General features: G+C 39.8%; 1 protein-coding gene across 9 annotated transcripts in view; it reads left to right on the top strand.

The window, feature by feature from the left end:
- The window catches only part of pdgfd (platelet derived growth factor d), an 86,162-nt gene that overhangs the window by 59,582 nt on the left and 12,925 nt on the right, over positions 1-13,655 (top strand). The window contains exons 1-2 of one of the 9 annotated variants that reach the window (XM_088382009.1): positions 767-1,442; positions 9,193-9,307. The exons of 7 other annotated variants lie outside the window; for them this stretch is intronic. In XM_088382009.1, the coding sequence (XP_088238135.1) occupies positions 9,301-9,307 (7 nt within the window). In that variant the 5' untranslated portion in view covers positions 767-1,442; positions 9,193-9,300. Of the gene's footprint in view, positions 1-766; positions 1,443-9,192; positions 9,308-13,655 lie in introns of those variants that run through there. One more of the 9 variants, XM_088381999.1, reaches the window with a different exon arrangement.

Raw genomic sequence — 13,655 nt, 5'->3', positions numbered from 1 at the left:
TCCATCTTCAAAGTCTTGATACATTATTGCTTTTGATTATTTACGATGATGATGATAATTAGAAATCCTTAATCCCAAATGTTCGGAGGTGTCTCACTTTCCAGTGCTTGTTATTTATAACAGGTCTCACAATGATAGCCATTAAACCTCTATGTTTTAATTTTGTGGTTGACATAACTGCTGAAAGCCAAGCCGACTTGGGCCCTTATCCACAATCACACATTTGACATTTGAGTTACTCTTCCACGTGTCTTTGTCAAATGTCAGTTTACCTTTTAATTAATTTCCTCTCTATTAATAAATGATATACTAATCCCCTAAATGGTTCTAATTTCTTAAAGGTGCTGCATGATTCATTAGCCAATTGCTGTGTAATAGGAAGAGCATTTTGCTTTGTCAGCTGAACCCTCAAGTTGGCAAGTTCATTCCAGAAGTCAAAACAACTCTTAAAAGTGCAACGTGAGGAAATTGTGTACACAGTCCTGGAAGGTCTTCAACAAAAGTGCGAGACAGTTCACCTGATATACAGTGCTGATTTTGCAACCCGTTGATTAGACAGACGGACAAACGAATAGATAGATAGATAGATAGATAGATAGATAGATAGATAGATAGATAGATAGATAGATAGATAGATAGATAGATAGATAGATAGATAGATAGATAGATAGATAGATAGATAGATAGATAGATAGATAGATAGATAGATAGATAGATAGATAGATAAAGATTTTTAAAAAAATGTTTTTATTTCTATTCCTGATTAAATCACGGTTCAGATGTATAGACAGAGCATAGAACGCAATTGTGTCATTCATCAGTGTCAAAGACTTCCCGATCTCGCAGCACATCCCGTGCAGACTCCCAACAACACAATGACACGCAAACAGTGTAGTTGTGCGCGCGCCCCGACTGAGTTGGCTGAAGTTTGACGCGCCGGTTGCGTGCAGACAGACAGAAGCTCCAAAGGCGCTGTAAACTATGCAGGATATTTCTCCGATACTGGACTGAATTCACTGCTTTAGGCGTGATAAGACGTCGGGCGCCTAAGCTCGCTTGTGTGACCATGACGGGAACTATATTACACTCCACCTGCACTTAGTCCAAGTGACTTGTGTGTTTCATCATCCGAGGAGGTGAATACTTTTTGGACCAGGACAAGAGTCTCTGTGCGTTTTTTGTGCGCGCTCCACGCGTCAACAAGTGGATGGAAACTTTCACTTTAGATGCTTGGAGCGAGTACTGTAGGTCTAGGTAACTGTTCAGTGTGGAGATTTGGGCAAGTAATTGTTTTTTTTTTCCCCCCGAGTTTATTGTCGGCATGAGTGAAGCGGTAGTTTACCACATGTGCGTGGCGCTTTTATTGCTGCTGGGCGCAGGAGCAGTTGTGAGAGCTCAGGTTTCCATGGTCAAAGTCATACGGGGCAACTTCAGGAGAGACGGTAAGATCACTTTTTTATTCTTTGTTCTGCTTATTATTTCTGTGGCTTATCACGCAAAACATGTTATTGACATATAGAAAATCAGAAGTGAATTTGAAATCCTTGATATGCTGGCCCAAAAGTGGCACCGCAATTGGAGACACAGTTGCTTCACTAGTGCACCTTTATTGTCCTACTTGCGCACTGATTTTTTTTTTTTTTTTTTTACCAGTGACAACAAAGAGCATACTAGTACTTTTTTTTTTTTTTTTAGATTAAAAAAAAAATAAAAATGCTCAAATGACTTTCCCTGCCTACCTCTCTGTTTCCTGAAGTGGCCAGGCGGCCTTTCCTTTACGTGGCCTTATATCTTTGATGAAGTATTTATGATTTCCTGTAGCTGGTGGTATTACGAATGACAATTAGTTTGAAAGTATGGCATACATTTGTATCCATCTTTTGATCGGGAAATAATAATTGATGATTGGCATTTCCGACAGATTGTTTGACCTAACAGAACAAAAAAAGTCCTCACTCTGTGGCTGCATTTGAGCTATACATCCATGCAGACATCTGCTGTCTTTCAGGCACCATTATTCTGCTCACTAGTACACTGACAAAATACGGGTTCAAAATATCTAGAGATATATCTTACCATTCATTTCGAAATATTTACAATAAGATATTTGATCATTCATTCTCCCCATGTAGAAAATTCTGTCAAATGCCCACAAAACACAATAAATCCTTCTATGTCTCTGACTCTGATTGAATGGCTGATGTTGTGACTGAGGATTAGTGATCAACAGATAATTACGTGAAAAACGTGAACATTAGGTCAAGTGCTTATTTGTCACCTCAAACAAACACTGTCACTGTCTCATGAGTCTTGCCTCCCTGATTCTTACTTACTGCAGGTGCACATGCTTGTTTTTTATGTCATCCCTGTCTACAGTTAGTGTATGGTCCATTTTATTAAAGACACGGAGGCACACAGACAGCTGCAGGGTTGCTTTTGGCAGGGATACATGAAAATACCTCTGTTTTAGATTCAAACCTGAACAAGATCCCCGAGGCCTGTTCCACCTCCTTTGCCGGTGTGTTTATGAAGAAACATGGAACCATTTGCATGGCTTCTGCACTCGGTGCTCTCCACTTAGTCCTGCATTAGGAAAAGCCCTAGAGTTATGGATTTTCACATTTTCTAATTTACTTTCGTGCATAAAGGCATTTCACAAGTGTGAGGGCAAGCAACAGCAGAAAGACTAATGCCCTCTAAAAATGTAAACAATGTGAAGACAGCATTGTGCCCTCTACTTCACATGCCTTCAAGTACTGTGGCTGAAATATGTTAAATATCAGCTTTCAACCACATCTTCTCTTCCCCCTCTAGGTTAGATTGTTATGGAAGTGAAATGGTGGGAATAATGCATATACAGTTTTGCTTTAATCTGATATCAAAAGGGTCCACATAGTTTATAATACACTGCTGTGTTAGGCAGAGCTTCACGTTTATGGAGCAGTGTTCTTTCATTCCTTGTTTTGCCTATAGTCCTATTAAATTTTGCATTATATTAAATAGTAGTTGAATAAAAGAAGAACAAAAAGTCATGCTGCTTGTATTTGATACTATGCTGACTCCTCTACGAATTGGAAAGTCCCAGTGATGATGTTGTTAGAGAATTATTTGGTTTTTTTCCTGAGACACCGCCAACATCATACAAGTCCCAGTGGACTGTCGAGAATTTTTCTCAGAGGTGTGGTTTTAAGTGTTCAGTTACTTTCAAATAAATAAGTTAATAAGCAAATAAAGTTTTAAAATATATTTTCAATTTAAACAGTGACATTTTATTATTATTATTATTTTATTGTTTTTGTCATTTTCTTGAACCAAAACGATAGTCAGGGGTGTGGTGGCCTTTGGAAAATAAAGTGAAATCCATAAATAAGAACAATATTTTATAAAGAAATTTTTGAATACTTGATTCAAGTTGCATATAATAAAATACAAAATTGAGGCCTAGACTTTGTAATTGAGGCTTAAGGTGGTGATAAATTAGCCTCTACTAATGAAGTGTCATGTCAGACTTGACTGCCGTACCAAACGCAACTTCTTTTCCAATATTGTCTTTCATAAAGTCCAGTTATAGTTTTCTGATTTCTGCTATTCTGCCATCTTTCTTATCAGTAGCTTTCCTCTCTCAGCGCTGTCTTATCAGTATACGCTTGACTGCATATCATTCCATCTTCCCAGATCCTCTTCCTTCAATCTTCCCTGTTCTCATTTCTTTCTTTATCCTCCCATCTTCTTCCATCTGTTTCAGCTTTTACCCTGTCATCTCTCTGAGCTCTTATAAGGTGCCAAACAATGTCACAGAAAGGCATGCACAAGACTCGTGAACAAACCAAATAATCTGCACAAAGGATACAAACCTCTCTTATTCTTAAATGCATACTTAAAAAAAACATCTGTGAGGGATTTGTGTCATGTTCGGTTTTGACCAAAACAAGAAGGCCGGGGAGAATGAATATGGCGACACCGATGTACAAATGTGCGGACGCTGCAATGAATTCTGTTCTTGCAGAATTACCTCAAGTTTCCTTTTTGAAAAAAGAATACTGAGTGGTGCTTTATCCATTTTTAGTTAGTAAAGAGGCCAGTGGCGATATTATTGTTGTGTTTAATTTTAGGCGCATCCCAGTGCCACCTTTGAAACGACTACAGGGTCCTCCAGCGGCAGTTTCGCTCAGAGCTGTCTCCTATCACACAAAAATGGAAACATAACATCACGGATGCAATTGTCGCGTTTGAGGCCCGTCAACGTTGTGGAGGGTGTTGGTAGAGAGCACACAGTGCACTGTAACTGATAATTAATCTAGAGATAATGGTGATTTATTTATTCTGATCAGATGGTCGAAAATTCGGACGACTAAAAGTTGACCAAGATACTTTTTGGTTGACTACAGGCCTTTTAATTTCCTTGTAAACTTCAAGTATGTGCCAGCTAAGCTGACCCTAATGACTAACACCATGCCCATAAAAAGACATGAGACTGCAGGCTCATGGTCATAAAAAGATGAAGAAACTTAGTATAAGAAGTGAACACACAGCCACAAGCCTGGTCTAAAGTTATGCCATCAATTAACATTGTGTCTTGGGGGAGGACACATAAGTGTAAAATTCAGGTCGATGTAAATTGACCTTGAATCTAAACCGAGGGATACATTTTCACTTGCAACAATACATTTCTGGGACTTAGGTAATGAATGAACCAGTTATGTTTGAGCGTTGTTCTACCAGTTAGACTCCATTGTGTAGTGTGCATGTGTGGCTTTTTTAAGGGCCACGTGGGGACAAGGAAATATGGTTAGCACTGGTGTAAAAGAAATGAAGCTGGCTATAAAGAAAGTTTGACAATGACAGTCTGTGCCCAATCCTTTCCCCGATGGTTATGACCAGGAACAGCTAACATTTTAATAGAATGAATTACCACATTATTTGGCTGTTGGAAAAACAAGTCTGGAGAGACATCATTGTAACATCATTTCCATTGACCCCCAGTCATTAGACTTACACTGAAGGAGGCCAAAATTAGTCATGATGCACCAATTGGACACTTGCACAGGTGAATTAGAACCAATTCAATTTATCACTGTTGTAGATTACAGTGGTGTACAGCAACACTGGATCATCACAGTACTAAGAGTTGTTTCTTATAGTTTGACTCTAATGTACTTACGTTGCTCAACAGTACATAGACATGCTGCTGAGTATGTTACATCCACATGTGAAAACATGTAGCTTTAGCATGTGCCCTGTCGTACTGTCTTGGCGTGATATCAGAGAATGTGCTGTCATAGTCCTTGACTACTTCAAAGAACTTGAATAATGTGCATACACACACGCACACACACACACCACTCACATTTCTAAGTGTCAAAATATGCTTGAGTAAGGGTATCCAAACATAACGCCTAATAGAAATATATTTGCATTTGACAAAACAATCTTGAGGATCTATTTTGTAACTCTGCTATGATTTTGGCATTTTCCGTTGCTTGGCAAATCTTTTCATTTTCTGTGTCACGAACAGAATTGCAGGCCATGCTTTACAAGGGCTTAGAGAAAGAGAATGTCAATTTGAACATGAGTTTTTGACCTTTAAACGAATGTCATGATCTCACCTCAAGGTCCGTGACATATGCTATCAAGACTTCTAATTTTTTTGACTCATTACAATTGAATAAAGTGATGAATTGTCCATTGCGTAATGTCTGAAAGCTTTGAGGGATGTTTTCGATTGGCATCATCGCATAGCCATGACGTGTTTGCGTCAAATTCATCACTGTTTCAAAAGCAGCCGCAAAGCATTTCCACATGTCACAATGTGAAACTCAAGGGTGGGAGCGGGGAGGAGTGTCATTGAGGTTATTGGAACTGGTGAGTCACAAGACACCGGACATTGAACTACTTCACATCCTCCCAAGTGGACACACTCATAAGCAAACACAATTGCAGGATCTTCCTTCTAAGGAATCCCCTAATAAACACTTGCCACACACATAACACAAGCCAAAGCAGCCCCACCAAAAATATTTTATTCTTCCTCGCCTGCAAAAAGAAAATAGGGTGGTAACCTTCTGAACGGTCTGATGGGAGGGTGTGTGCATGTTTCTGTGCAGCAACTGACAGAGGCAAGCGTGTGATGAGGTCTTGAAAGGGCAACAGAGGAAGGTGGTGCTTGATACTCCTGCTGCTGTCAGGTGGAGGTAGTGGGTGGAAGAAGAGCAGTGATAGTGTAGAGAGGGATTGCAGAGGTTGGAGAGGGAAGGTGTTTAAGAAGAGATATGCCAAGTTAAAAGAGCCAGAGGAGTTGTCCCCTCACTTTTCTATCCTGTCAGCATTAAAAAAAGGGAACTCAGAGGAAGCCAAATGGACCCAGTATAAAAGGTGAGGTCCCTCTCCCTTGCTCACCCGCCGGCTTCTGATCGGAGGATATGATGAAAAGGGATGATGAGTCATAGCAGAAAAAAACACAGATTAAAAGTCTACAGTCATCTGCCCCCAAAGTGACTCCCTCATCGCCTGACTCAAATTTATCTTAAGTAGCAGTGAATAACCCAAATGATATTCTGAAAGATGAAATTCTTTAGACCTTGTTGAAAGATGTGCTTTCTTGGATTTGGATTTCAAAACATATCAAAATAACATTTTGTGTCAATTTCACTCTCTTCATCATAACCAGTCTGCGATTATTATTGAGTGTTCATTCCTTAAACTGATAAGATAGATAAACTGGCTGCCTCTTTTCTCCCCGTTTGATTGTTTCTTACAATCTTGCTTCATTATTATTATCATTACTATATTTCGTTACATTTACAGATGTGTCTTACGTATTATCTATCACTTTCCTCTTTGCTATAAGTATTGCACGGATGCCAATACCACTTTACCCACCTGAGAAAGAAGCCATGTCAGCCGTGTGGAGATATGGTACTTAAATAACTATAGATATCATCACTTTTAGCTGTCTGCAAGTCATAGTCTGCTTGGTGCTCCGCTGCATGCTGCTGAAATCTGGCCAAGCCAACCACTTCCATCACTAAGCTGTAGCCGTGTGGCATGTCAGAGAAGTAAGACAGTGTGATAAAACGCTACTTCAGTCTCAAGGGTCTTCACTGACCCACAGTTGACAAATGATAACTCCAATTACAAGACATAAAGGCATTGTAATGGTTTTTCAATATTGGCAAATAATCAAATGAAAATACTAAAATATACAAAAATGTGGTATTGGCGCATCCCTAATTGCATTCATTAGCCATGACACCCGTATTCATATTCTTGCCGATGCTGCGTATAAGGGGAAAAGGTGAAGCAGTAAGGGACATTTATTAATTCAGGAGGAGAGTAGAGTCTTGGCTGAAATGCCTGACTGATGTAGAAAACAGAGTGGAGCAGCTAAATTGGATGTGGAAATCGAGGATTAAGGCCATAGGGAAAGAGCTGCAGAATGGGAAAGTTGCAAAGCCAAGGAGGTCATAAAACCAGCTTATGAAAGACAAGCTGGAAACAGGAGAAGGTATTGTACAGCAGAGGGACGGCTAGATGGCAAAGGAAATTCATTTGTGATTTGATGACCTGAGGAAATGCGTCCTGAGTTTGAAATGAGGGACAGTTCATCAAAATGCTACAAACAGGAACCAACCAGTGACTATAGAACATAAAACTATCCTGTTCAAGGTCATGGGCTTGCCAATCTGTCAAGCGTACAACCGCACCATCAACCAATTAATCCCACGCTGCCTGCATGAAAGTCAGCCTTGCGATCCACTGCACTACCATTGACCATATCCTCCTTGATAAAATGATCATAATAATAATCCGTTGAATGATCAATATGATTCCAAAATACTTTCAGGGTCAAATTACCACAGACTACATGAAAAGTATAAGCATGATGTTTTTCTGTAATGCGTCCAACAACAGGGTGCTGGCTGAACCATTTTAAATGGTTTTGCTTCATAAAACTAACGGGTTCATTACAATGGCACTGTAGTTGCAGCTGGTGTGTTAATTACACTGATAGCCCTCTGGCAAGGTGGAACAGGTTCTCTGAAGGGAATGCAGGGGGAAATTAAAAGGATCTCCGGTGAAGCCGCTCAGATGCTATTTAGGCTGAGCAGAAAGCCATGCTGTTACTATCAAACTGTAGACAAGATTTTTGTGTATTAACTTGATTTTGACAGTTGCAAACAATCTCAGCTGTCTGATTGGATTAACAAAGAGAAACAGAAACTCGTGTGAGGTAAAGGTTTCCTCCCCAGGGTGTCTGCAGGTTCTCCCTTTAGGGTGAGAAACTGTCCCTGAGAGAGGCTCAAAGCAGAGTTGCTGACCCTCCACCAGGCTGTTGAAGTGATTGACTTGACCTCCCTAGTGAGGTCTTCTGGTCATGTCCCACCAGGAGGAGGCTGCGGAATAACTCTGGACAAGCTGGAGCTATTTCTCCCATTTGGCCTGGGAATGTTTCAGGATCCTCCCGGAATAGCTGGACAGTGACTTGGGAAATAGAAGTTTGGGCTCCCTTGCAAAAGCTGCTGGCCCCACAACCACACCCCGGATCAGTGGATGGTTCTGTATAAGACACAAGATGGAACACAATTACGCTGAGCATTGTCAAAGACATGGTGACCTGAGGTATATATAACCAAGTGGCAAATATTTGAATCTTTACAAATAGACTATGTGCAGGTGAAAAGGTTTCTCAAAAAGTACAATAGAGCCGAATGGTTTCTTTGGCTGCTAAAAACGAAGCAGAAATAAATGAATAGTACCCTCATGTTTCTGGTAGCTGGGCTAAGCGAGGGTGAGACACGTGGCAGAAGTGACACTGCAGAAAAATGAGAGCAGAAGCCACTCACACCCCAGGAGATTGGCCCCTGCTGAAGGAAAGAGATAAACACTTTGTGTATTTATGCCATGTGTCTTATGCGTGTTGAGCTTGCAAGACTGGGACTTTGACAAATCCTCCGATACTTAGTGAATGCTATGTCTTTGTTATTTTGACAATGGTGCTCTGACAGTGACACAAATGAAAGAGATTCTTTCCCTCTGTCAAATGCTTTTTATCTTCCTCTCTCTGAATGTCAGCGCTTCTCCACAATTTTCCCACGTTCACCATTTGTGTATCCAGGCATTTCTCCATCTGTCTCCCTCCACTCTATCTCTTCCTCTTCTGGTCTTCATTAGCCTCCTTTTTCTTGGTTTCAGCTCATCGTTAACTCTCTCAGAAGTTGGTGAGCAGCACAGGGAGAATGGAGCATTGCAAGTGCCGGCACGAGAAGAGGATACATACAGTATGAAGGCTGCTGGACGGGAATGGGAGGTGGGGAGGACAGTAAAAGTCTGCTTGTGAGATGTCGAGGGGGAAAGGGTGAAAAATGATGACAGACTAGTTAACAGACAGAAGTAGAATTGAAGATGAGGAGGAGCAGGTGGATGTTGATGTTGAGCCTTCAGCGAGATAAGAGACCCCAGTGGTGGATAGGTCAGATACCGGCTGGCAGTCAGAGGACTGACACGCACGTACACACATCTGATGGGAGTCAGAGAGCGGGACTTCTGTCAAAACATAAGCATCTGCTCTCTAACGGAGCAAACGTGCATCTCGCAAACATCTTTCAACTTGCCCTTAGAGAGAATGGGCTTGCAAAAATGTGTGTTAACCCAGATGTACCTCACACACACACACACACACACACACACACACACACACACACACACACACACACACACACACACGTACACACACACGTACACACACACACGTACACACACACGTACACAAACACACACACACACACAGTCAGGTGGCAAGAGAGAGAGAGTGAGAGAGAGCAACCCTTCGTGTAGATAAGCACTATAGAAAATGAATGAAAATATTAAAAGCTGAAACAATTCAAGACATAAAGGAACTGTTTTACACTGTGCACATTGCACATGTATGCTTGTGTGCGTGGTGCATGAGTGTGCTTGTGTGTGTTGTGCACTGTGGGAATTATTGACTGTCCTCCTTAATGTTGCAGTTTAAACTGCAGTAACTGTCAGCAAGAGCAAAATACTAGTGTATCAAGTGTTGCAGTATACTCGCACTAGACCACGCAAATCATGTTGGACGTGGCTGAGTTTCTCCCATCCTGTCCTGTCCCATCAATACACATTGACAAGAATGTACTGAATAACACACAATGCCATGTATACACTCATTGATCATGTACATCGTGTACAAGCTACTTTAACTACTTTACTGCATTCCGGGTCTGTAGTTTCAATATTATATATGCACAGGCTTATTCATTTTTTTAAATTTATTTTGAATGTCTTCATTGTGATTGCAATACAACAATGGAAATGAAATGTCTCTCACAATACATAATAAAAACACAGCAAACTAAATAAATCGTAAACCCTAAGCAAAATGAAAGACCATCACTACTTTTTGATATCAGCAATGTTCAAAGTACGGATGTGTGTTTGAAATTTGGTTGCTCGCATCGTTCTGCCACAGTGTCTCTAAAGACCTATCCACAGTGCTGACTCTGCAAGTTTTAGTCCTTTGCATTATTCACTTAGCTTAGCCAAGGTGTTAAACAGGAATATGTCAAAGCAAAGTACAATGCACAGTACAAACTTGTTTGCTATGACAAATATAACAATGCTCAGACCTACATGGTTAATATTTTGTTCTGTTTAAAATAGTATTGATAGTTTTTTAGATGGAATTTGACTTATATTATGACGTTATTTTGATAGTAGTTATGACAGCTGTACAGTTTGAAAAAAAAGCAAAAAAAACACAACCTGTCAAGATTATAACACTCAGCTTGTTAATTACCTTAAATAAATTGTATCCATTATTCAATCAAATTGACGTTGCATCCTTAACACAGATAATTGATGCAATGAGAATTAACCCAACAACAATTTTGGGGGTCACATTTGCCAAAGAGGCTGCAAAGTGGATGCTAATGCTATTCAAGGGACCACTGAGACTCACTTGTGAAGATATGAGGACCAGATAAAATGCTCCTGAATCATTTAAATGCATTGAGAGTCATTTTTCAGCAACATCTCTCCTCTCCCTTTTGACATTGAAGTGCACAAAAACAACCGACAAGAAGTGACACAGCTTCACAGACACACACACATGCGCTAACAAAGCAGATTGTACCATTGCTTATTCATGAGTCTTAGACATGTTCTTTGGTGTGACTTATCTAATGGTTTGAGAGCTCGTGAGTGTTTGTGGATTTTGTTACTCAGCAATTTACACGTTTCTCATGCTCATGAGTTTTTAAACTTTCTCTTACCCTTAGCACTTCTTCTTTCCTTTTCACACCTCCATCCTGACTAATATCACTCAATCACTCGCCCTATTTCAGATTGTCCTTCACCCCAGCCAGGTCAGACTTTCTCAGTTTTTGTATCTTGCAGTGTTCATTCTGTTATGTTCCCATCTGTCAGCGTGAGGCTGTAGTTTGTTTGTTTATCATCATCTGATGTGAAAAGACGGCATATCATTTGTCATGCTGCTCCTGGACTATGCCAGGGGAAGCCTTCGGAGGCAGTCAGCCAGTTAGCAAGGCATAGTTCAGCAGTTTATGAGATTGTATTGATCTTGCTTGCAAAATATGTCCTTTGGCTGCAGTTCAAGTTTACCACAAATAACCTCTCGGGCTATTACTTAAAATATTGACTAGCCAGCATATACATGGGAAATGGTAGAGTCTTTGACATTCGTAATCTTCCTAATTTTTCCCAAACCTTTAACTTATATTTGATCTGTGAGAACCATATCGACCAAGTCTCTATTAAACTGTATTTGATAGAACAATTTATAGCAAGTATTAGCTGGGGCACTGTCACACATATCAAAAAGTCGAGGATATAAAATTAAAAAAGAAAAAGATTTGGCAGTTGCCGGGTAGACGAATGTGGTGCTGATTGGAAATCAAATCTGTGCCATCTGCACACACAGCAGCATACTCTATCTTCTACGTTACCAGTAACCACAAATATAAAGCAATCACATGAAAACAAGTATGGCACTGAATAAATTTGCTTTCTTGTGCCGTGTGACCACAAATTCTTATTTTAGCGATTTGTATTTGACAAAAATACCCTTGAAGTCTTCTCCCCTTTTTGCTGAGGCCTCATTGCCTCATCTGCCCCAGCAAAAAAAGGAAAGGCCTTCAGTAAATCTGTCTGCGAGTGTCCTGAGTCAACAGTGTTTTGATCCGCTGCTGTTTATCTAACCTATTCTGTCTGTGTCACAGGACATCCCTTTGTCTGCCTCCAGGGGAACAGACACGCGCACACGCACACGTTGATACACCCGCTCACACACACACGTTCAAACAAATGTTTGATGTTTCTGCTATGCTAGAAAATCTATGATGTATATAACGTAATTGTCACTCAGTAAAGGGTAAACCTTCACATGGTCAATTACAAAGTTGTGAAAACAATTTGTCAATTGTAATGCTACGTCCTGATTAATGGATAAGTGGTATTATCATGATTTTGGGGGTTGGATGCTTCATAAGATATATTGACTCAAACTGTGAAAACATATGCATATCTAAACTTTTATCTTTTTTTAATCCCTTGCATGTACAAAACATGAATGTAACCTTTGTGCAGAATTTGTAATTGTTGCATGTAATATTTAAAATGCAGTGGCAAAATAAATCAAGCACAACAACGATTAACAAAACAAATAAACAAAAAAGTAGATCATTGAAGTTTCAATTTCAAACAAACATGTAATGTAACAAAGGGAAGCTGAATCATATAACAATGTTGGTTTCAAAACAATGCCCCTCCCAGAGCTAAAGGTTGAGGCGGTGTAATGTTACAGTGAATATGCACACAAATGACCACAATTTGGGATCTTAGTGAACCAGCCCCTAAGAGTCTTGATATTTGTTGTTTTAGTATGTCAAAAAGATTGATGAGAATGATTGTTTTGGTGGTATTTGAAAATAGCAAAAAATGGAATCATGTGATATGCATGTGTGCACATCACAAACATTTAATGTACATTTAATTGTTGCTGATGAAATTTTTGAAAGAATGAATGAAAATGATGAAAGAATTACTCACCAACATTTGGTATAGCCAGAATGTCAGTCCTAGTTACATTGCTCATTTGTCTTAATCTGATACAAAGAAACTATCACTTGAAATCCATCAACTTGTAACAATCATCTTAACACCTTGAATTCACTCTTCAATAATTCAGTCAAACGCAAAGCAAACATGGGTGCCATGCAGTGTCCATCTGAAGGACCATTATGCACATGCACTTTTCTATAATCATGTGAACTGTATATAGTCCTGGCATTGCTATGAATCATACATCTCCCCACCCCATCTGCCCTGACACAAGTGATTCACAGTTGAATAGTTTCTTCTCATGTCTAATGCACTGGTGCGCCCACATTGGCTTTCTTTCAACATGCACTTCCCTTCTGGAATAATTGTGTTACTTAAAAAAACAAATCTTTAACCTATGTTCCTCAAGATGTGTTCTTTTCCACCATTTGCAGTCTGTTCTCCTAATATGTTTTGGTGATTGTTAACTGTTTAAGCCCTGTAGAAATTAAACAGAATAACTGATCAGAGAAGTAAGACATTGATATTAGGGTGTATTCAGATGTAATCATTAATTT

Source organism: Syngnathus floridae, chromosome 7, assembly GCF_059516105.1.
Source record: "Syngnathus floridae isolate MCC-2025c chromosome 7, RoL_Sflo_1.0, whole genome shotgun sequence".
NCBI classification, from domain to species: Eukaryota; Metazoa; Chordata; class Actinopteri; order Syngnathiformes; family Syngnathidae; genus Syngnathus; species Syngnathus floridae.
The sequence above is the reverse complement of the archived record's forward strand: the minus strand, read 5'-3'. Positions and strand labels throughout refer to the sequence as shown.